This window comes from Rattus norvegicus, chromosome 7 (genome assembly GCF_021556685.1).
Source record: "Rattus norvegicus strain SHRSP/BbbUtx chromosome 7, alternate assembly SHRSP_T2T, whole genome shotgun sequence".
Taxonomy (NCBI): domain Eukaryota; kingdom Metazoa; phylum Chordata; class Mammalia; order Rodentia; family Muridae; genus Rattus; species Rattus norvegicus.
Genome location: NC_141540.1, coordinates 17,085,138 through 17,109,925, shown reverse-complemented (window position 1 = coordinate 17,109,925; position 24,788 = coordinate 17,085,138). Strand labels below are relative to the sequence as shown.

General features: G+C 43.6%; 1 protein-coding gene and 1 long non-coding RNA gene across 4 annotated transcripts; both read left to right on the top strand.

Annotated features, from left to right (window-relative positions):
• Positions 1–8,592: 8,592 nt before the first annotated feature.
• On the top strand, positions 8,593–21,273 carry Zfp799 (zinc finger protein 799). Of its 3 annotated transcripts, XR_015624339.1 has the most exons (5): positions 8,593–8,752; positions 15,181–15,307; positions 15,540–15,600; positions 17,002–19,534; positions 20,478–21,273. XR_015624339.1 is itself a non-coding variant. In XM_087558582.1 (4 exons), the coding sequence occupies exon 4, from the start codon at positions 17,708–17,710 to the stop codon at positions 18,758–18,760; it is 1,053 nt and encodes a 350-aa protein (XP_087414708.1). In that variant the 5' UTR covers positions 8,593–8,752; positions 15,181–15,270; positions 15,540–15,600; positions 17,002–17,707; the 3' UTR covers positions 18,761–21,273.
• A 1,127-nt stretch (positions 21,274–22,400) lies between these two features.
• Positions 22,401–22,864, top strand: LOC148004471 (uncharacterized). Its single transcript, XR_015625098.1, has 2 exons — positions 22,401–22,572; positions 22,806–22,864. It is a non-coding gene; the product is annotated as an uncharacterized LOC148004471 (long non-coding RNA).
• Positions 22,865–24,788: the final 1,924 nt, after the last annotated feature.

Here is a 24,788-nt window from a genome sequence, read left to right as displayed (position 1 = left end):
AAGAAAGAGAGAAAGAAGGAAGGAAAGAGTTAGTAGGGGGAAAAAAGAAAAGACACACTCAGTTCAATCTCAAAACAAAGAGAGCAGACTTTTGAGTTTGAGAGGGTGGTGTTTCCTGGCAGCCACCAGAGACTTCTGGGCTATGGGTTTAAGCCAATAGGAAATCATTTTTATCCTGCCTGTGACTCTACTGGCTGTTTGGGATCACAGTGCAACCAGCCCAAAGCCTTTCTCGGGGAGAGCTTTTAAGCACAAAAACCACATTCTACATTGGCTTGGGTGAACAAGAGCAGTTGCCAGAAGCAGAACTCAAAAAGCCAGAAAGCAAGGTTGGTACATTTAGTGACTCTCCCAGAGCTCTGGACTTTGATGGATTTGTGGCAGACGCTGTACGTGCTGAGCTTTGCAGCCTGGGTGACATCACAAAGTCAGTTGTGCTTAGGACTGGGGCCAACTAAGGTATGGGGCCCGTTATCAATGGCACACTGGTTTAACCCTGGGGCTCAGTATTCCCAACTTACTGGAGAATGAGCCTTACAGGGCCTGAGAATCAGTGTTCGTGGTGGAGAGTAGGGAAGGGGGAGGCCTGGCTTCACTGACACAGAAGAAACTGAGAGATGAGCCAGATTTTGGGGGGTGAGGTGGGGCAGTGTGCAACCTCCAGGCTCCTGGGCACATACTGTAGTTGACTGCTTTCTGGAACTCTGTGGGCAGCATATCTCTAGAAACCCGGGGCTAGTCAAGTGGTTCTGGTTTGCGGGATGGGGATTTCCTTTAAACATTCTCATCTAAACTTGGAAATACAGAAACCCTTTCTCTCCAAGACCCACAGGTTTTCTCTAAGCCTGGCCTTCACAGAAACTGCATTCCAAAACTAAAGCACTATCCGGAAAACACCTTAGTTACCATTAGTTACCATTTCAGCCACATCTGTACCCCAGTTTCCTGTGTTCCTACTCCCTGCCCCACCATGATCTACAGCTCCACACAAATACTTGAATAGAGACAAAAAAAATTAAAAAACAAAGTATCAAAACCAAGAAGAAACAAATCCCCTCTTCATAGCAGACAGGCCCTGTTTCAGTCAATGTTCTGTTGCTGTGAACAGACACCACGACCACCGCAACTCTTATAAAGGAAAACATTTACTCGGGGCTGGCTTACACTTCAGAGATTATGGTGGTTTGAGTAGGTTTCATGTTTTAAATGCTTGGCCCATACAGAGTGGCGCTATTAGGAGGCGTGGCTTTCTTGGAGCACCAGTGGCCTCGATGAAGGAAATATGTCACAGTGTAGGTCTGCTTTGAGGTCTCCTACGCTCAAGCGCCACCCAGTGTGGAATCAGAGCCTCCTCCTGGCTGCCTGCAGAGGACAGTCTTTTCCTTGTTGCCTTTGGATCGAGATGTAGAACTCTTGGCTTTTCTAGCACCATGTCTGCCTGCACATTGCCAGGATTCCTGCCATGACAGTAATGGACTAAACTAAGGAGAAATCCAGGAAGACCAGCCTAAATCTCAAAGACAAAGGCCGAGAAGACAAAAGGCAAGAACGAACTGACCACTGCCTGGGTGTGTCGGTACCAGGCCAGACTGGAGGCTCTGACAGAGATATGTATAGTAAAGCCTTTAAATCTGGCTTTAAGTGATATTCTGGACAGTTCCCATTTGGCACCTGACCTAGTTAGGGTTAGTACTGCTATGGTTAAAAACGAAAACAAGATTAGTACTAGCCAAAAACTGTTGAACTTCAGGTTGGCTAGGAGTTGTCTTAGGACCACGTTTGGTGAGGCTGCAAGTTCTCACTTAGCTTCAAGTGCAGATTCTCTAGGGAGCCATTTCTTCAAGGCTCGAACAGTCTCAAAACAGTTTCTTGGCTTCTACAGGTTGACCTAAACATAGCATAAACTTTGCTGAAACATTCCACTTAAGGCCAGACACAAAGGCTTAACTACACATTTCACTTAAAGCCAGATTTCTGTAGAGTCATTATTAGGAATTATGAAATCATCAATTTGTCCACATAGCATTGCTACAAAGAGTACATCTTCACTGATCTGTAGAAAATATACACAATAGAATGGGCCGATGCCCATGAACTGTTATATTAATTTAATAGTGACAGGAAACGCGTATCAGCAATAACGATCAATCCTGAGATGAGACATCTAAAAGGCTTGCAATTCAGAATTATCCATCACAGCCATGCAAAACAATATGGCATCTCCAGAATGTCATTTGTGTGCTTTTAAGCCTGTTCTAGATGGCTCTGGACATACCTCACCACTGAGTCATCTCTGTATTTGCTTTTATTTCTTAAGACATTTTCTATAGATTAAAGTTTTGTCAACTTTAAGAAAACAAAGGTGTTGCAGTAGCCTCTCCAACCTAAATAAGCCTGTGCAAAGAAAACACAACTCAATTAATATGAATACAAGCTCCCGCCTAGACTGGGCAGAACTCCCACTACACTATCCTATTCCCCAGCTCTGAAATCCCTCATAACTTGTGGTTTCTCCATGCCATGTGCTTCAGCTCCATCTTCCCCTTTCTCCTCCGACCCTCTACCCCCCTCCTCCAATTTCCCTTCCCCTGCCCAATCACTGGCTCTTGCCTTTATTTTACAAATTAAATGGGGAGAAGGTTCTGATGAAGTCACCTGAGTCCTGAGTACTTGACTAGGCTGCTGTCTGGGAGGCAACAGAATTAGCATCAAACTACAGATAACTCCAGGGCAAACCATAACACAAAGGTGCCACAAACGAACTGAGCAAAACCAGGCAAATTTGTTAACCTTCCTAATTAGTGATTTCCACCCAGCACTCAGTGCCTCCAGCTTTATGTGGTCTCTTCACGTTTTTCCTTCTCATATAGGCCATACAGTGTACATCGTCCAGAGGAAACAGAAAAAAATCACTCAGAGAGTGGTGGTGCTCTAAGGGCATATGCCAAGGATTTTTCTCTTTAAAGCAACCAGAAAGCTGGGTAGTGGTGGCACAAGCCTTTAATCCCAGCACCTGGGAGGCAGAGACAGGTGGATCTGAGTTTGAGGCTAGCCTGATCTACAGAGTGAGTTCCAGGATAGCCATAACTACACAGAGAAACCCTGTGTCAAAAAATCAGAGAGAGAGAGAGAGACAGAGAGACAGAGACAGAGACAGAGAGACAGAAAGACACACACACCGAGAGAGAGAGAGAGAGAGAGAGAGAGAGAGAGAGAGAGAGAGAGAGAGAGAGCAGGAAAAGCCACCTTGAGCTTCCCAGAGTCTTCCTCTGTCAAGTGCTCAAACAGGCTCCATTATAAATAGTAAACCATTTTAGACTTTCTAAAAGAATTGCCCACAAAGCAATGTCTTGGGCCTATATGTAAGCTACAGCAGAGACAACACACTTAGATCCAGTTTGGAATTTTTATACATGTATACAGTGTATTTTGTCAGATCATTTACCATTTATTTATTCTGTCTAGGGTTTCTCCTCTTTGGAGTTAAATATGACCAAAATGCATTGCATATGTAATATCAATTATATTTCTGTTTCCTAACTGTGAAAACCAGAAAAGGTACTAGATAAAAACAAAAGCCTGTGCAGTCCTAGGTCACACCATTTCGGAAGAGGGCCAACCAACCCAAGACGTTCTGTTACAGGTCTAACTTTGGTGCCGGGAGCTGAGCCCAGGTCCTCTGGAAGAGCAGCAAATACAGCTAACCACTGAACTCCCTTTCCAGACCTTATTCCATAGTATTCAGTGTTATGTGAAACGGTAGCTTTCTTTTCTCTTCCTACTTCTGGTTCTTTCACCTGCTTGGTAATATATTTCACATTTCAGATCCAGTCTCCAAAAGATAATTTTTTTTCCATCTTAAATTGAGATTACACGGCTCTACTTTTCTGTGCCTGGAAGAGTTGTGGCCTTGAATTTCAATATTTTGTTCTTTATTTCAATATCTAATAATTAGCCCCACCCCCACCTGTTCAGCTTTCTTTCTTAAGCAGCCCATGATGATGGGCTGGCCCCTCCTCTATAAATTAATAATCAAACCCCATGGACACAGCCACAGGCCAATTTGATCTAGGCAGTTCCTTAGTTGAAGCTTTCGTCTCAGATGACTCTAGGCTGTGTGACAAAGCCAAGGACATAGTCTTTTTTTCTGCAGGCTAGACTGTCCATGCTCCATTGTTTTGTATGTTGCCTTGGCGGAGGATTTCACTCTTTTCTCTGTGAACCCGATTCTTTTTGGTGTTAATAGTGATATTTCCATCTCCAGTCCTTATTCTCTGGCTATAGCCACGCTGGGAAAAACCAAACCAAACCTTCTTTTCTGCTTCTCAGTATTACTTGTCTCTTTACTTGGCCTATTGAGGATGGTGGTCCAGGGTCTGACCATAAAGTCTTGCAACCACAGGAAGGGGGAGATGGCGCCGGCAAATGCTGGCCACAAGCAACCCGGCCTCCCACCCCATGTCCTATTCAAGGATACAGAGCCTCTGGGCGGGGGCGGGGGCGGGGGCGGGGGCGGGACGGGGGCGGAGCCGACTACATGCACCTGCAGTTGGCTGGAGCCAGTAAGCACTGGTTACCAGCAGATGGCAGCCTGTCTGGTCCAAAAGAGTGAGATGGGAGCTTCAGGCAGAGGCATGGACGGGGAGGCGGGAAGGGGATGAATCACAGGTGCTCTCCTATTGTCCAGGAGCTGAGTCAAGCTGCAAATTTGATTGTCCACTGCGTGCAGCTGCTTGGCGTGTTGGAGCGAAGAGGAAGTAGAAGTTCTCAGAGACAAGAGAGATGAAGAGAAATGCTTTTGTGTAGCTTAGGTTCCCAGCAGGAAGAAGCAGACTTGAGACTCCGGTTTCACCTGAGCCACTGGCACGGTGGATCTAAATCCCATCATCTCGTCATGTAGACTAAGACAGTGGCTGTGGATTGTGACCCCATCCCTGCTGCCAGACCATGGAGGCAGAGACACTGTTTCTGTCCCAACAGTTCCGTGCTTTTAAGCTCTGCAGATTTTATTTTACTTTATTAGTTCATAAAGATCACGGAGGGAAATGGAAGGCTTCTACACCTTGGATAATTTGGCAAACTTTACTGATGCTTCAGAAATTAAAAAGGAAAAATCAGTGGGTGTTGAAGATGCTCTGTGCGGTCTGGAGGAAATTTACTGTTTTGTTTGTTTTTTTGTTTTCCGTAATGGGCCGGAAGAACCCATTTCTCTGTGCAACCATGGCTCCGTGTATCACATGACAGTTCTTATGGCAGATACCCTACAACCCATTACTTGCCTATCTCCTACCCATGAGGTGTGGCCTTTGTGAGTTTAGTCATTGAAAAGGAGAGCCAAAACTATAAGTTAAAAAAAAAAAAAAAGTGAGTCTGGGCGTAGTGTGCTGTGCCTTTAATATCAGCACTCGGGAGGCAGAGGCAAGTAAGCCTCTGAGTTCAAGACCAGCGTGATCTATAGAGGGAGTTCTAGGACAGACAGTGCTACACAGAAAAACCTGTGTGTGCGTGTGTGTGCGTGTGTGTGTGTGTGTGTGTGTGTGACAGGAGATGTCAAATGGGATGAAGAGGGGGAGGGGTAAAGAGATAACTTGGCAGTTGAAAGTGATTGCCGCTCTTGCAGAGGTCCTAAGTTTAACTTCCGGCACCCACACCGGGCAATTGAGAATGGCCTATGATTCCAACTTAGAGGGTAAAGGCATGGAAGCTGATGACCTAAGGTTCATCCCTAGCACTCACTCGAAAGTGGGAGGAGAGAGCTAACCTCTGACTTCTGTATACACGCTTGGAGCATGCAGAAGCACAAACAGGTATCGTGCATGGACCACCACAATAGTAATTAAATGAAAGTTTAAGGAGAAAAGCCAAATTAAAGGATGGGAAGTTTTCCTGAGCTGTAGACGCATGGACTCCTGTTCTATGCTTGAGAACAGTTCCTTTTATGTATAATCTGTAGCTAGTAAAGGACCCTGGGAGGGTGAGAATCTTCAAATAATATTGTAAGGGGGTACAAGAAACAGAATAGGAGGATAAATGGGGCATTGAAGGCAGGGAGATGGATGGACCATGGGAAGGGAAAGCTAACACTGAAGGCCCTTTGAAAATCCCTATCAAGACAGAAGCTCCTTATAATATGTCTTAGTTAGGATTTTACTGCTGTGAACAGACACCATGACCAAGGCAAGTCTTATAAGGACTTAATTGGTGCTGGCTTATAGGTCAGAGATTCAGTCCATTATCCTCCAGGGAGGAGCATGACGACATCCAGGCAGACATGGTGCAGGAGCTGAGAGTTCTACATTTTTCATCTGAACGCTGAATACTGACTTCCAGGCAGCTAGGATGAGAGTCTTAAATCCCACACCCACTTTAACACACCTACTCCAAGGCCACACCTATTCCAACAGGACCACATCTTCTAATAGTGCCACTCTCTGGGCCCAGCATATACAAACCATCACATAATAGAGACATATACAAGAGGAATCTAAATGGAGTTGAAAGAATAAAGATTTTAAACTATCCCCCACTGACCCTGCTATGAGGATAAGTGCACCTCACAAAAGAATAACATAATATGTTTTGGGGAAGCAGCCTGGCCATAGCCATCACAAACCATTTGGCCTCGATATGGCCTGACTCAACAATCCTGAGAAAAACAAGAACTAGGGTCAGCTTGCCCCAGAAGCAGGGTGGCCTAGAGTTGAACTGAGCCCAAGTTAGATCATGTGTGCCATGTAAACAAACCAATGAAACTGCTTTGTGTGACTGTTGCCAACTGCCTATGTAATTTTCCCTATAAATACCTTCCCCTAATTGGGCTCGGGGTCGACTCCTCTGTCTCCTGTGTGAGATACGTGTTGTCCCCAGAGCTCTGGTTCCTCAAATACACCTCTTGTTCATTACATCAAGACCAGTTCCTCATGAGTTCTTGGGGGGTTGCGTCGTCTTGAGATTTGAGTGGGGGTCTTCTCCACCCTGGAGGTCTTTCAGAGTTAGCACATAAAAGACGATATCCCAACTTGACATCATAGGCTACCAAATAAAGCCCCTAGGACCAAGAATGAGTTACATATTTTTAAGCCACTGGACAAAGGGGACACATAACCTGTTGGGATGTGGTCTAAGAATAACATCGTTTCTGAGTGCTTGTGAGAAAACCCCAAGAAAACAAGACAAGAGTCTTAGGACCTCAGTTTCTTCAGGAACACAGAATTGTTCTAGGAATATGGTTTCATGCTCCTTCCAAGTGTGGCAGATAGGAGTGAGTTTACTTCAGAGTATTAATTACAACTGGCTGATGTTACTTGTTTATATGCCTCTATGGGAAACATGGCTTTTGGTGGGGGAGGTTGATTATCTTTATTTTTTCCATTTTATTATTTTGCATATGTGCAGGTATATTTTGCCTGCATATATGGCCCGATGCACCAATTGCATGCATGATGCCCTTGGAAGCGAAAAGAGGGCTTTAGGCATCAGATCCCCTGGAATTAGAGTTCCAGACAATTGTGAACTACCATGAGGTTCTGGAAAGCAATCCTGAGTACTCCAGAAGAATTTCAAATGAGCCATCTCCCTAGCCTCAATCCTTTAATAGATACCCATCTGGGACCATCAAAATATCTTGCGTGGTGATATTGAAACATGGGCTATAAATAATTGTGCCAAAAAGGAAAGATAAAAGTAGAAAGTTTATTAAATCTGCGGTTTAGCAGCCACAACCAATTTGATGAATAAACACAGGTCACAAAATGACGGAGAGGTGATGGGGATCTCTTATAGCAATTAAGGGGGAGATTGTTTCATCTCATGGGGAACTGTGGGGGCCCATATCTGAGGTGCCAGAAAGACTTCTTGATATTTTATTAAGCAGTAAGCTTTTCATGTCCACTTGTCGCTCTTGAGACTCCATTTGGGTCAGCCGCCATAGAGCACAGAAAGTGAGGTTCTGAATGTTTAGACTAATACATGGCAAGCCACGGGGTCTGGCTCCAGGCAGAGAGGAGTCCATTGTTACAGTGTAAGAATTTTTCATTTTCTCTTTGGAATTTTTGTTTCTACAAATCTGAATTTCTCCGTCTTGAGTAATGGCATTCCTTTATTCATATTTATTTTTTGAAAATAGGTTGGGACATTATTTCTAAGAAAGCCTTGAGTATTTGCCTCACTCCCTTTCCCCATTTCTGAAATTTGATAGTATCAGGCCATTCTTCTTACCACAGGGATTTCTGACCTGCCTTAGGCAGTCTGCTTCTCTGAGATCACAGGTGGTCGCTAGAAACAATCTGAAATTCTCTAAGATCACTGGCAACTGCAGTTTGAGGGAAAAGCGGCAGGAATTGCCCATTAAGTGAGTATCTGCAAAGCCAGGACAACCTGTGCTTTCAATGCGTCTGGGGAAAAACCTTAGTGGAGCTAGGTGCTCTCCAGAGTAGGAATCAGGGCCAACAGCACGACTTAAACCTGAGAGGAAGGTGATGCTTCTACTGTCACTCAGGATTCAGGAGGCAGGCCCAGGGATTGTTGGCCAATCAGGGAGAACGTTTGGTGGCTGTGTGAACTGGCCAATGAGGAGTTTCGGTCTTCGGTGACGTAGACTGCACAACATTTGGGGTGCCATTGTGTGTCCCGGCCATATTGTCGTCCAGTATATTTGGCTGAGGCCCCTAGATCTCTCTCCTCCGTATCTGTGTCCCCTCCACTGACTGCAGGAGTCGCAGGAGGACAACAGGACACCCAGTGACTGAAAATGGTGCGTGCACAGGGTTTGGGGAGGAGACTACAGCAAGCGGAGGAGGCAGTGGGGAGGCGGCCTTCCAGGGTAGCTGAGTCTGCGTCTCATCTGGCTCTGCTGGGCTGTGCTGCCCAGGTTCCTCTGGGTGGAGCTGGACCAAACTGGCAGAGCTGCGATCCTGACTCGCTGAGCGCTCAGTGCTGTGGAGTCTCGGGTCAGCTGGGCGCTCGCAGCCCGCGTCTTTGCAGTCTGGGCTTTGTAGGTGGAGAGTCGTGGGGAACCGTGGGTTTGAGCTCGAGTAAGAGAGTTTGGGGGGAAACCTGAGAAGTGAGATGATCCCGGGTTCTATGCACGTGGTCAAGAAAAAAAAAAGTAGGATACGTTTATGTCTCCACAGTGTCCCAATGTATTTAATAGCCAGTCATTTCTTAGCCTTTATCGACTACGATTTGATGAGTACACCTGGTTATCCTTGCGAGCTGGCTAGCCATTGGCAACCACAATTCATTTATCCTTCTCTTTTTTTTTTCATTTATCCTTCTCTTAACTATTAATATCAACAGGCAGACCACACATGACCATTTCACACAATGTGCAGGTTACTGAATGGCTAGGCAGAAAATATGAGAGGGTCTCAAGTTGGAGGCCGAGAACTGGTTAAGACTTGGCAGTGAGGGTGCAGAATGTCTAATGCACGTTCCGAGCACAGGCTGTTAGGAGATATGTTTGAAATGAGCTGAGATCTGTGTGCTGGGGCTGCAGTCCTAGAGAAGAGACGGGGCTTTTCCTGTGATAAGTTTTCTGGCTTTTCACAACTGACCCTATGATCGTTCAGTGGGCTTCAGAAGTTTCTATAGTCTCAGGCAGTCTATTTTGCTTAACAAAATAGAGTCATGTAGACTCGTCGCAGCCAGAAAGCTAATAGTTCCCAAAGCCAGAGTAGCCCAGAGCAGCCCTTCCCTGTTGTCTGTTTCTCTTGCACACTTCTTCCAGTGGCATCTGCCTTTCCTATGAGCTTCCCCTGGATTTCACTCAAGGGAAGCTTCCTTTAAATTCCATGACTTGTATTCTTAGCCTAAGGATTCTCGTAACTCTCAATAAATGCCTGACTTTCCAAACCCTTCTGACTTTGCTAAGCTTACTGGAAAGGAAAATTCACATGCATGGGTTGCTCAGATTGGTCCCTATCATAAGTGTTATTGGCCTTGGATTGTTTCTAAACATTGTTTTAACATGAAGAATATTCACAGAGGTGAGCCATGACTGTCTACGAATGGGGTATTGCAATAGAATAAAACCCCATATCGTAAATTCAAAAGCTTCCCTTCAGTTGGCCAAGGAGGGCTACTCTTGTAGGAAGTTAAAAACAGTGCTCAATAAGGAAGCAAGGGCTGTTCACCCTGGCCACACAGTGAGTTTCAGGCCAGCCAGAGCTCCAGAGTAAGACTCTGACTCAAAATAAATACATAAAATCTGCTATCCATAGCGATCACGGCTTTTAAAGCATTCTTTTATTTATTGTGCATGGGGGTGGTCTGGGTGTCGTGGAATGGGTATGTAAGTTAGAAGACCACTCTCTGGAGTTCATTCTCTCCTCACGTCATATAGGTTCTAAGGAACTATGTCCTGTGCTCAGACTTGCTTACCCAGTGAGGCCTCTCACTGGCCCATATCTGGAATTTTATCTTCTTTTTTTTTTTTTTTTTGGTTCTTTTTTTCGGAGCTGGGGACCGAACCCAGGGCCTTGCGCTTCCTAGGTAAGCGCTCTACCACTGAGCTAAATCCCCAGCCCCGAATTTTATCTTCTAATTCCTGTTCTATGATAGTACAGCCAATTGAAGTTCTGGGGAACTACAGTTACTTCTAGCTGGACACTGTGCAGGACCGGATCCTAATGAACGTCTCTTTCTTGCCACAATATAGCCTCTGTGTTTGATAAAGTATGTTCATCCTTCCCATATTATCTAAGACGTGAACCCTCCAGATCCTGTGGAAGCACGAAGCTCGAGGCACGACCTGAAACAGAGACCACAGAGTGCTGCTGCTTACTGACTTGTTCACCGTGGCTTCCTCAGCCCATTTTCTTAACTTCCTAGAACCACCCACCAGGATGGCACCACACATAGAGTGAACTGAACCCTACCATGGCATTATTAATGAAGGAAATGCCCTCAGATTAAGATTCTCCTTCCCAGGCTGGGTGTGGCAATACATGTCTTTAATCAGCACTCAGGAGGCAGAGGCAGGTGGATCTCTGTGATTTTGAGGGCAGCCTAGTCTACAGAGTGAGTTCTAGGACAGTCATGACTGTTTACACACAGAAACCATGTTTCAATTCTCCACCCTCACCCCCCTCCACCCTGGCCCAGAACAAAAACTGAAAACAAAACAATTCCCCTTGCCAGATATGTCAAAATTTGCTGACCAGCTCCTTTAGCCTCTGTGTAACCTCAGAAACAAAGGTAACCCGGTTACCTTTCCGTATGCTACTAGGCAATGAATTAGGAGAGATAACCTTTCTGAAAAATGTTTTAATTACTTCTATAGTCTTGTTAGAGTGGGAGAGACTTCAAACTACTCTGACCAAAAATGTCATCATAGATCAACATATATTTAAACCCCCTTGATCCTGGCATCTGAGGAAAGTTGAACTTATCAATCCTTGAATGGGTATTGACTCTGTTAATTGATTTTTAAAAATATTTATTTATTTATTATATATAAGTATACTGTAGCTGTCTTCAGATACACCAAAAGAGGTCATCAGATCCCATTACAGATGGTTCTGAGCCACCATGTGGTTGCTGGGAATTGAACTCGGGACCTCTGGAAGAGCAGTGATCTTACCCTCTGAGCCATCTCTCCAGCCCCTGATTTATTTATTTACTTTTTTAGGTTTTTTATCTTAATTTTGGATCATGTGTATGAGTATGTGCACATGAATTTAGGTGCTTAGGGAGGCCATAGATAACATCTTCATAAATTGGAGTTCCAAGCCTGACATGGGCGCTGGAAGCCAAACTGAGTATTGGATCATCTATCCATCCATCCATCCATCCATCCATCCATCCATCCTTCCTTCCTTCCTTCTTTCTTTCTTTCCCCCACCCCCTTTTTTCTTCTTTTTCTTCCCCTTAGGCAGAGTCTCTTTGTAGTCCTGGCAATCTTGGAACTTGCTATGTAGATCAGGCTAGCCTTGAACTCACAGAAATCCTCCTGCCTCTGCCTCCAGAGTGCTGGAATGAAAGGTGTGTTCCAACTGTATTGGATCTTAATGGAGCCATCTCTCCATTCTTTATTTGAAATTGTTTTTCTGATCTATGGCAACTAATAAACTTCGGGAGAGGGACATTTCTACTCAATTATACACCCACTGGTGAGCCCACCAAGGCCGCTGTTTATTTCCAAATTCAGAGTCAGACAGCCTCAATTAAACTCCTTGGAACTCTAAACAGATAAAATCAATGGCTATGGAAAAGAGATTTTATAAGGAAGAATGACCAGAACACATCATATATGTATGTATGTCAGCTTGCTTTAAAGCTTTTCTCTTGTAGATCTTGAAAAAGGATTTATTTTTATGTATACACATGTGTGTATGTTAATGTGCATAAGCAAACACTCGAGCAGGTGCCCTCAGAGGCCAGTGTTGCGTTTCTCAGAGCTGGAGTTAAGGCCTGACATTGATGATGAACTCGAGTCCTCTGAAAGAGCAGCAGTGCTCTTAGCTGTTAAGCCATCTCTTCAGCCTGTCTGACAAATCATTTCGTGCTGTAGGCCTCTGGGCCCATATTTAAGCTTCCCAGTTTCCTCTCACTTCTTTTTAGTTCCATTTTGACGCAGTCCTTTATGTTGAAGATGGGGGAGTGAGACATCACCTAAGTTTCTTTCCAGTTTTAAAACAGTTCTTCCCCTCTGTCAACATGTCTGTTCCCCCTCTGTTTGGAGCCCCAGAAACTCGAGTGAAAGCCAGATGTACAGGTGCATGCTGGTGGGAGTGGGGCAGAGGATTGTGAGAGGGTAGATAGAAGGGCATGGTGGAGAGATCTTGGGACACTTACTGGCTTACCCCTCTAGGTGAATTTAGTGCTAGGTTTAGAGAGCAACCCTATCTTAAAAAAAAATGGTGGAAAGTAAGACAGTTTCTGGTCACCATTCATGCATGCATGGAGCAAATAAATTTACATAACATGCTTACCTACACACACACACACACACACACACACACACACACACACACACCCCGACAGGTGGTTGTAGCACTTGCCTTTAATTCCAGCCTTCGAGAGACAGAGGCAGGCAGATTTCTTGAGTTTGAGGCCAGCCTGGCCTACGTAGAGTGAGTTCCGGGACAGCCAGTGCTACACAGAGAGATCTTGTCTCAAAAGACCATAAAGTAAGAGGGAAAAAACAGAGTACAATTTGGAGAGTCAGTTCTCTTTTCCTAACATGGATTTTGGAGATTGAACTCATGTGAGCAGTCTTCTGTGGTGAGTACATCTCTCCAGCCATTCACAAAACATTTTCTACAAAAGAAAAACGAGTGAGTCAGTGAAAAAACTGTGAGTCAGTGAATTAGAGTTGGAGGTTCGTTTGTTTATTGTAATTGGATCTCTGTGTAACCCTGGTTGTTCTAGGACTTGCTGTGTAGACCAGGTTGACCTCAAACTCACGAAGGTCCATCTGCCTCTGCCTCCTAAGTGCTGGGGCTATAGGCATGCAGCACCACTCCCTGTTGGAGATTTATTGACACATTTGAAGTAGAGAACACAGGTATTATTAGAAAGAGACACTCTGGGGAAAGAATAAGACATAGCTAAGTGTAAATACAGCTGTTTCAAAGAAGGGGCGTCCCTTTAGTGCCTTTACAGTGAGTGTATGTAGAATTTTGGTGGCTTTGAAATTATGTTAAAAGACCATTTTATTAATCCATTCTGACCTTTGACAATTTACATACATATATGATGTGTTCTGGTCATTCCCCCCCCACACACACACACTGTCTCTTACTCCCTCTCATCTTTCCATCCCTATTCCTTCCTTACAAATCTCTTTTCCATAGTCATTGATTTTATCTGTTTAGAGTTCCAAGGAGTTTAATTGAGGCTGTCTGACTCTGAACTTGGAAATAAACACTCGGCCTTGGTGGGCTCACCCGTGGGTATATAAGCAAATCTCAATGTCCCTCTCCCAGAGTCTGTTAGTTGCCATGGATCAGCGGAAGTGATTGGACCCCATGAGCCCTTTCCTCATTCATAGCTGACTGTTAGGAGGGCCAGGTTGTATGGGTAGTGCTGAGAGCTCATGATCACCATGGCCCAGCTCTTTTTAAGTTCATTTTTTATTCACGTTTGCTTGCCTGTATGTGTATGATACAGTTGTCCAGGGAGGCCAGAGAGGGCATCAGATCCTCTCCAACAGGAGTTACTGTCTCCTGTGGGTGTTGGACCTTCTGCGAGAGCAGCAAGTACTCTCCCCAACCCCTTTACAACATTCCTAAACAAATACAGTTTACTAAGGTTAAAAGTTTAAAGAAATGTCTTTTATAAACAAAGCTATAAGGTGGATTTATCAGAGGGACTGTTTAGATTGGGAAAAAAGTACTAAAACATGAAAATTATAATTTTTTATCATTTTAGCACTAAGAACAATATATTTATTGTCTTTGACAAGATTATCTTTAGAAAAGCATATTGCCTCTGCAAGCAAATATGGCTTTGTTAGTATTTGCCTCTAGTTTCTTGTTCGTTTACTAGGACTGTGAATTATCTTTAATGAGTTCCATTCGGTTTTTATTTTATTTATAATAGATGAATATATAACTAATGAATGATTCATTCAATTTTAGTTTGTTTGTTTTGAGGCTTGGTCTCACTATATACCTCTGGCTGGCCTGCATCTGGCTGGCCTTAAACTCACAGAGGTCCACCTGCCTCTGCCTGCCAAGTGTTGGAATTAAAGGTATGCACCACCATGCCCTGCTTTTAATTTTTAATTAAGAGTGATCTATAAGGAAGCAGATCCGTGCTTCCCAGTAAGTTCAGTGCATTCACTGAGGATGTACTGAGGTCCCTAACAAGTTGTCCCACGCGACTGAATTGCATCCACCAAGCCGGCTTCTTTAACATTCATCATGCAAAGAATGTGTCTTCCAATCCGATGACCTCTGATGACTGTACAGAAACATGGCAAAGACCCTGAAATTATAACAGTAGTTTGTGGTGGGCATCAACTGTTTCGAAGAGCCACACCGTTCCTTGGAGTTAGGTTGAAGAAGAATCCTTCCCAGTAGTAGTTTCCATAGCCAAAAGAGGTAGACTATTTTACTCTAAGATAATAGTCTCACTGTGTGTACTAAGTAATTAAAAGCTGTTATAAAAAATTTAAGAGGGACCTCTCTAGTAGAGGTTATCAGTACAAGGGGTAATCTCAATCTGCTTTTTTAGGAGCCAGTGACCTTGGAGGATGTGGCTGTGGACTTCACCCTGGAAGAGTGGACTATGCTGAACTTCTGGCAAAAGCAGCTCTACAAAGAGGTGATGCAGGACACCTTGAGGAACCTGTGCTATATAGGTGACGATGACTATTGTTTTCTTACATAACCAATGAAGGAACGAATGATTCTTCCTCACCAATCCTGCTGCATGAATTAGATTATAGAAAAGAAGCATTTTGGGTAAATAAGTCAGGTGGAATCACTTTATACTGTGAATTTAATCAGAATTTAATAATCTTTTATTTATTTCTTTGTCTATTTGTTTATTTTTCTATAGTGGTGATTCATTTTTCTTGCCCTGTATTTTAGGAAACAAACAGGAACACCAAAATATTGAAAATGAGTATGAAAATCTCTGGAAAAAACTAAGGTAATGTATACCCTAGGATATAGCTGTGTTTCGCCCAGTTCTTGGTGTGCTAATCCATTTTACAAAGAAGTAGTCATACAAATAAATCCTGCTTCAAACTGTTTTAACATCAACAAATCTTCTTTAAAACTTCATTAACCTTCAGCGCTCAGAACATCCTAATGTTAGTAACAACTGGAGCGCCATGATGCCTACCACAAGTAATACCATATCTTGGTTCATAAGCTCTGTCTATATTATTATTTAAAATGTTGTATTGATATATTTCTAAGTTTTAGGTATGTGTTGTATATGAAACAAAAATAAAATTTGTTTTTATAATAGGAGCAATTGTCAAGACAAGTCATTATGGAGATAAAAGTATGTTAGAATCCAATATTATTTTAGTCACTAGTACATCAAAAATGTATGTAATAGTACGTGTCGAAAAATATGTTTAATTAGCCCAAATGCTTGAATTACCCTAGATGCCTAGAACACATGAAACTCAAGACGAATGATCAAAATGTGAATGCTTCACTCCTTCTTTAAAAGGGGAACAAGAATACCCTTGGCAGGGAATAGGGAGGCAAAGTTTAGAACAGAGGCAGAAGGAACACCCATTCAGAGCCTGCCCCACATGTGGCCCATACATATACAGCCACCCAATTAGACAAGATGGATGAAGCAAAGAAGTGCAGGCAGACAGGAGCCAGATGTAGATCTCTCCTGAGAGACACAGCCAGAATACAGCAAATACAGAGGCGAATGCCAGCAGCAAACCACTGAATTGAGAACAGGACCCCCGTTGAAGGAATCAGAAAGAACTGGGAAGCTTGAAGGGGCTCGAGACCCCATATGAACAACAATGCCAAGCAACCAGAGCTTCCAGGGACTAAGCCACTACCTAAAGACTATACATGGACTGACCCTGGACTCTGACCTCATAGGTAGCATTGAATATCCTAGTAAGATCACCAGTGTAAGGGGAAGCCCTGGGTCCTGCTAAGACTGAATCCCCAGTGTACGTGATTGTTGGGGGGAGGGCGGCAATGTGGGGAGGATGGGGAGGGGAACACCCATAAAGAAGGGGAGAGGGAGGGGTTAGGGGGATGTTGGCCCGTAAACCGGGAAAGGGAATAACACTCGAAATGTAAATAAATAAAAAAAAAAGAAGCTAAAAAATAAAATGCAAAAAAAATATGTTTAAATGTGATGTAGATATTTAGCACTTGCCAATAATGAAGACAGTATTATATAACCACAAATTATCTTTGTTTTTATTGTTAATGTCCTTGAACCAAACTTTAAAACAAACAGTTCAAATATTCTAAAAAATTATTACAGGGGCTATAACTACTACTACTTGTGATAAACCCTTAGTGAGCAATGTTTTAGTATTGTACCTTTTATTTTTTGCAGTAGTCAGTTGTTGGAGAAACTCTGTGAATATACGGAAGGTCATCAGTGTGCAGAAATCTTTACCTGGGCTCCAGAGTGTGCTGGAAACCAGAAATCATGTCCAGGAGTTCCCCCATACGAAAGCCATGTCTACGAAGAAGTGGTTATTGGCCATTTATCTCTGAATGTCCCCCCTCATCCTCACCCAGGACACAAACCGTATGACGTTCAGGAATGTGGGAAAGAGTTGTATAAACACAAAGAATCTGGGAGCACCTCCAATCCTTCCACACCCTTTCAGAAGCAAAGAAGAGTCCACGCTGAGGAGAAACCTGAAACTAGTCACTGTAAGGAAGACTCTAGGTGTCTCATCTCCAGTCACAATGATGACAGGACATTCAGTGGAGAACAGCACTATGAATGTAAGCAGTGTGGGAAAGTGTTCACTTCTGCCAGCTCTTTTCGAAGGCACGAGGAATATCACAGCCGAGAGAAAGCGTATGTTTGTAAGCAGTGTGGGAAGGCCTTCCCCTTTCCTAGTTCCCTCCAAATACACGAGAGGATTCACACCGGTGAGAAGCCCTATACGTGTAAGCAGTGTGGGAAGACCTTCGCCCGCTCCAGTTCCCTCCTGACACATGAGAGAATTCACACCGGAGAAAAGCCCTACGTGTGCAAGCAGTGTGGGAAAGCCTTCACCGATCGCAGCTCACTTCGATTCCACGAAATGATGCACAGTGGCGAGAAGCCATATAAGTGCACGAAGTGCGGAAAGGCTTTTGCTTCTTCGGGCGCCTTCCGAAAACATGAGCGGACTCACACAGGAGAGCAGCTCTTCGTGTGTTTGCAGTGTGAGAAAGTTTTCAGCTGTGAGAGTGCATTCCGGACACATAAGATAATTCATTCTGGAGAATGCGTGTGTAAGCAGTGTGGCAAAGCCTTCACCAGTCACAGTTCCGTCAAGTACCACGAACTAATGCATAGCGGAGAGAAACCCTATGTATGTAAGCAGTGTGGGAAAACCTTCAGGTCTCCCAAACAAGTTCAGATTCATAAACGAACTCACACTGGAGAAAAGCCTTACGTTTGTAAAGAGTGTGGCAAAGCTTTTACTTTCCTCGGCTCCCTTCAGTACCACGAGTTGATTCATACTGGTGAGAAACCTTATCTGTGTAAACAGTGCGGGAAAGCCTTCAGGTCTTCTCGTCAGGTTCAGATACATGAGCGAACTCACACTGGAGAGAAACCCTATGTGTGTAAGCAGTGTGGCAAAGCCTTCTTTTCTTTGTATCATTTAAGAAGACACGAAGTGATTCACAGCGGCACGAACCCCTACGTTTGTAAGCAGTGCGGGAAAGCCTTCAGTTGGTTCAGCACCTTTCATAGTCATAAACAGACTCACACTGGCGAAAAGCCCTATTTATGCAAGCAATGTGGAAAAGCCTTCTGTAGTCGCATATCGTGGAGAAGGCATGAGAAAGCTCACACTACAGTGAAGCCCTATGCGTGTGTGCAATGTGGAAAAGCCTTCCGTTCTCCTAGTTATCTCAAAATACACGAAAGGATCCACACTGGGGAGAAACCCTTTATATGTTCTCAATGTGGGAAACCCTTCCGATCTTTTCGTTATGTCAAATCCCATGAGAGAAGTCACACTGGAGAGAAACCCTTTGTGTGTACAGAATGTGGGAAAGCCTTCAGTTATTATAGCTCTTTCCATAGACACAGAAGAACTCACCAGACAGTAACCTTGAACACAGAGCTTGAAAAGACTTCATAACACCCATAAGATTGCATATGGAGAAAAACTGTAAAAGTTAAGCGAGTGAAACACCTGGTTCTACTCATGGGTAAAGGAAACTTTAGGCCAGACATGGTGTGGCACACCCTTAATCCCAGCACTTGAGAGGCAGAGGCAGGGAATCTGAGTTCAGGGCCAACCTCATCTATATACTGAGTTCCCTAGTCACCCATGACTACATAGTGTAACTGTTTCAAAAAAAGGAAAAAACATGTTTGTCTGAAGAGCAAGTTTGACTAGAAGAGAGGTCTTCATTGGTACATGTGCATATGCTTCCCCAGTAAAATCTTTGCTCGGCAAAGCAAAAGAAACTCAAGAGTAACAAGTAGTGGCCTAGTCCTTTGACAATGTTTCAGATGTTCATTACCCTAAATGTCAGCAATGGGGAAAACTTGATACAGATTTTTGTTTAAGAATGCTTTAGAAAATGCAGAATCTGAAGAAACTATGTAAATATATTGAACACACTGGAATTTATTAGGGATTTGTTTTTGCTTTTCAGAAATAGTCTTGCCATGCAACACAGGCTGGCCTCGAACCAATTATAAGTCTTTCTGTTTCAACCTCTAGAGCGTGTGGGTGAAAGATGTCTGCTTCCACATCTAGCATCAGTAGTTCATACTCCCCTCACCCCTTTGAAATTCTCCAGAAACGGTTTCTCCGTGTAGTACTGGCCATCCCAGAACTCCAGACCACGCTGGTCTCATCTCACGAGATGCACCTGTCTCTGCCTCCCTAGTGCTTGGATTAAAGGTATGTGCCACCACCGCCTGACATGCTTAGACCTTTTCGAACTCCATGCTTCACATTTTTGCTGTAGAAAACTGTCTCTATTGTAGTTAATTTTTTTTAAAGATTTATTCATTTATTATATATACACTGTAGCTGTCTTCAGACACACCAGAAGAGGGCATCCGATCCCATTACAGATGGGTGTGAGCCACCATGTGGTTGCCGGGAATTGAACTCAGGACCTCTGGAGGAGCAGTCAGTGCTCCTAACCGCTGAACCATCTCTCCAGCCTGTAGTTAATTTTTAAAATTATGTGTCCGCGCATGTGTCTGTTTAGATATGTGCACATCCATGTAGTTCCTGAAGAGGCCAAAAGGGGGTGTCGGATCTCCTGGGGGTGGAGTTAGTAGTGAGTGTGAGCTGTCCCATAGAGGGGAATGGAACTGAGTCATGGTCTTAGGACTGTTCTGTGCAAGAAACTGGCACTGACCATTTCTCTAGTCCCTAGAAAATTATCTTGAAGGTGTGTATGTGAGATGAAGGACTATTTAAGTACAGCTAATGGAAACCTAAAAGACCTTAAAGATAATTAAAAACAAAAAGTGCACTATCGCTACATTAATTTTAATTTTGTAAGTTTTTTTTAAAGCAGTATATACAGATTTAATGGGCGATATCTTTTTGTATCAAATCAGGTATTTTTTTTCTTTAACGTAGATCCATTCACTGGTGAGTTGATAATTACTCGTAATATGCCAGGAGGCATAAACAGTGTCTTGATTTCAAGCCTTTGAGATTAATGGGTGGGGGGAAAATGACTTTTTGTGTATTTTGCCCCCACTTCATTCACAGGACAAGTTGTTAGCATTTTTTTGTGTCATTCTCTTCCGTGAACAGAAACCACATTTATAGTATACTTTTTTTGTTAGCTTTTCTCCCTCCCTGATGTGGTTTTTTTTTCTAGCACTTCTTATCTCCATGACCTTTAAGCTGTTTTCAGACCACTTTAAGATTAACAAATGTTAACTCCTGTCTACGCAGAGGGTAGGTATAAATGTCACTCTGTAATCATAGATCAACATCACACTTATAAGCTGTTTCTATGTCACAAGCCATTTTTACTATACCTGTATATTTAATTTTGTCTCCTTGTAAGTGTTGCTTTTTCATGTTTATTGTATCTTTGATGTTTATTGTAATTTCTGTCATCATACTAAGATACGTTGGCATTAGTGGTTTCTTGTCAAAGACTGTTAGGTACCACGTAGTAAATCGTACTGGATCTCTCCATGTGCAGTGACTGAGTGCGCCTCGTCAGTAAGAGCATTGCATAGATGTTCTTGTTTCGCTCACAAGGACCAATGAGATTGGTTAAATGTAGTTAGGTGCCTCTTGAATATACTGAGATGTGAGTATAATTCTGCATTTGGTAATCGTTGTTAACTTGGAGGTCCTCAAGTAATGCGGGGAGGGAAGGTTTAATCCATGAGCATGGCTTCACGCATGAGTGAGGAGAGGGCACTTTGCTCATTCTCGAGATTCAGAATGTTTTATGCTTCCTTGGTTTTGCGGACAGCCTTACAGAGTGGCCTTTCTTTTGTCATACTTTGGGACACCTCCCTTCCCAGCAGAAGGTTTGCCCTTGCTTTGAGCACCTGTGTTCTGGACCGGTTTTTAACCTTTCTGGGTTTCTGTACCAACACAATATTTCCTTTAATATACTGGTCACTACTCTTCACAAATACAGACGTTCCTAATTACCCATTTGGTTGTGTTCTGAGAAACCTATGGGGAAGGGTAAAATTAAATTTAAAAAGTGGTATGTATTATTGAGCAAAGTAATGGTTTTTGTCATGATATTTTGACAGTTCTACATATTTAATTCTCTTCCCCCATTTCTTTTTTTCCTGCCCTGTCCCTTTCCCTCTGCCTAATGGTCCTTATCCCCTCCTGAATAGACCCTTAGAGTTTCATGTCTGTCTCTTGCCCACCAGAGAGAGTCTATGCATGCTAAAACACAGGCTGGTGGCTGAGCCTGGCTTCTTTCATTCAACATGATTTCTAGTTCCATTCAGTTCTGTCAGCACCAGCATGCCATCGTGTGTGTACCTGTGGAGGTCGGAGCTCCTCTAGGAATCTGTTCTCACAGTCTACCTTGTTGATCAGGGTCTCTTGCTTATGCCCTGCTGCACACTGCGGGCGTCTGGCCCTCCGGCTTGCACAGATTCACCTGTCTCCACACACACACCCATCTCCCCATAAGAGTGTTAGGTGCTCCCACATCTGAATTTTCATGTGGTCCCCAGGGAGCCAGGTTTGCTTATCAAGTACATTTATCTATTGAACCATCTTCCAGGGCTCTTAGGTAGTAAAATTTTATACAACCAACATTCTTTTCTGATCCTGGACATTGTGGGTAGACACCTTGCTTGGGTCACTGGGACTTAGATTCCAAACAGTCAGGAGTCCGATTATTATGGTACAGTCATAGCTGCTTTTATTTTGGTTCTTTTCCTCATATACATTCCTCCTTCTAACCTTGGCAATTCTAAATAAGGTTCATATAATTCTACTGGGTGTGGTGCCCTAAATCCTAGCACTTGGGAGATCTGAGAGGCAGAGGCAGGTTAGATCTTTGTAACTTTGAGGCCAACCTGGTCTACTTAAATGAGGTCCAGGCCAGCCAGAGGTAAATGAATAGTAAGCCACTGTCTGAAAAAGGATATTCTACTCCTAAAGCTGGCCTTGGATTTTCTGGGTTCCAGACGCTCCTTGGACCTGAATTCATATAGGAGATTGATATCCACTAGTCATTTCCCTTTTTAATTTTTTTTACATATGTTTATTTTGGGTACAAGGTGAGTCGTGCGTATGCTTGCTACTGTGTGCATGAGGAGGTTGCGACAACTGGTTTTCTCCAGTTATTTGGATCATAGTCATATGCTTGGAGGCAACTTCCTGTATCCACTGAGCCATCACCCCAGCCAGCCCAGGTCATCTCTGTATGATGTCAATAGGACTTTCCTCATGAAGAAAGTCCATAATTAGAAGTTCTTCAGGTTGGGGATTTAGCTCAGTGGTAGAGCGCTTGCCTAGCAAGCACAAGGCCCTGGGTTCGGTCCTCAGCTCTGGAAAAAATCTGGCTCTCAATGCTGAGTAAATTTTTTGGGGTTGGGGATTTAGCTCAGTGGTAGAGCGCTTGCCTAGCAAGCGCAAGGCCCTGGGTTCGGTCCCCAGCTCCGAAAAAAAAAAAAAAAAGAAAAAAAAAGAAAAAAAAGAAGAAGTTCTTCAGCCCAGGTCATCTCCTTAGGATGTCAATAGGACTTCATTCAGAGGGTCCGTCGTTAGAAGTTCTTGGGTCAAAACTCTCATGTGTGACTCAGTGCTATTCGATACCTCCAGTAATTAAATCCTGTGTCAAGGAGAATATCAGGAAACACACACCCTTGGTGTTCATCCGTATAGCCGCATCTATATAGCACAGGATTATTTCAAATGGCTGAATTAGGTCAAGGATGGGCAAGCACCTCAGGAGGGTTCACCCTGGTCCAGTTAGCTTTTCTTTAAGATACAGTTGTAGCACAATGTTGCTTAAGATTTTGCTATAGAGACAAAAAGGTGGATCCTTTCACCTCCTAGCTACTCTGTCCACAGGGTAAACCCTTCTAGCACCCTCATCAGAAGCACACTGAGAAGCAGTGATGTCTCCGCTTCTCAGTAATGTCCTCCTCACCAGAATTCATCAAAGTCACACGGTCCTCAGGGGAGCCAGCTTGAGCAGAGGCAGTAGCTTTGAATACCTGCATCAGGAGTGATGTTTTTAGCATCGCTCTGGCTCTGGGTGGTGATTTTCAGGGGCCCGCACAGCTCCGTGATCCATTGAACAGGACTGTGTCCTCCAGGAATTGGGTTTGCTTGGGGGCTGTTCAAGTATTACATGCTCCCACAGTTATATTCTTAGGTGTCCCGAACCATTCTCCAGTGGTCTGCTCTGGGGCTCAATTCCAGTGGTAAGTCTGGCCCTTGAACTTGAGAATGTATGTGATCTTGAGTTTTAACAGCCTGCTTGTCTGAGTGTGTTCAAATGTTTTCTTTGTTTCCTCTTGATTCATTTTTTAAAATGTAGGTATCTTACAATTCTGTCAAAAGTAGACAGTGCTGACAGGCCAGTAACATGCAGGCTGCGGATGAATTTACCAAAAAGACAAAAGTAGAAAATGTTTTAAGCATGCAGTGTTACAGCCATGGGTGATCCCCTGATTTCTTTGTATTTGTGAAGGAAGCCCCTCATCCCCTGCCCCGGTCCCCTCACCACACCTCAGAAAGAAAGGAAGGAAGGAAGGGCTGGAGAGCTAACAGATTTTTCTGCTCTTGCAAAGAACCCAAGTTCAGATCCCAACACTCACACCAGGATGCTCACAACCATTTGTAAATCCAGCTCCAGGAAAGGTGATAGCCTTCGCTGGCCCCTGCAGATACCTATACACATGTGCACATACCCACATATAGAAATACACTCATACACATTAAATACATAAACGTGTTGAATAGGCACCAGATGAATGAAAAAAATGGGGGTGGGGAAGGATATGACTGCTTCTGGGTATGGCAGAGGAAAAAGGTTTTATAGATATGGGGAAGAGTGTGGCCAGAGGCATAGACATCTGGGAGAGTCCTGAGTGAACATGACCATGAGCTGTGCCATGTGAGAAGAGGAGAAGGGACAGCAGGGGAACCAGGTGTAATAGCTAGGAGGCCCAAAGAGGACAGATAACCAAAATGGCTGGATTATATAGGAAAGAGTATGTGGGAGAAGGGCAGTCCATCCCCTGGGCTAGAGGAGTCTAGGGCAGGAGCCTTGAGTATGCCAGCCAGGAGGACCCTGTGATGGTAGGAACTGAGGAATACAGGGAGAACCAGTGTAGCCCATGTCTGCTTGGATTTGTTAAGTAGGGATCTCATTCATTTGTCCTGGGTTTGAAACCTAACATAATATACAATATATTAATAATTCTGTATGAAAAACATGCAGTGCACTTAATCTATATCACATATAATTAATACAATATCAATGTGGTATAATATATTAATAATTATATGACAATTATATTAATAATTATGCACATTTTTTCTGGGTGTGGTGATGAATGCCTTTAATCCCAGTATTGTGGAGGCACAGGTAAGTAGATCTCTGAATAAGACACTAGTCTAGTCTCCATAGTAAGTTCAGGCCAGCAAGGCCTGTGTAGTGAGACCTTTCCTCAAAAATGTTTTC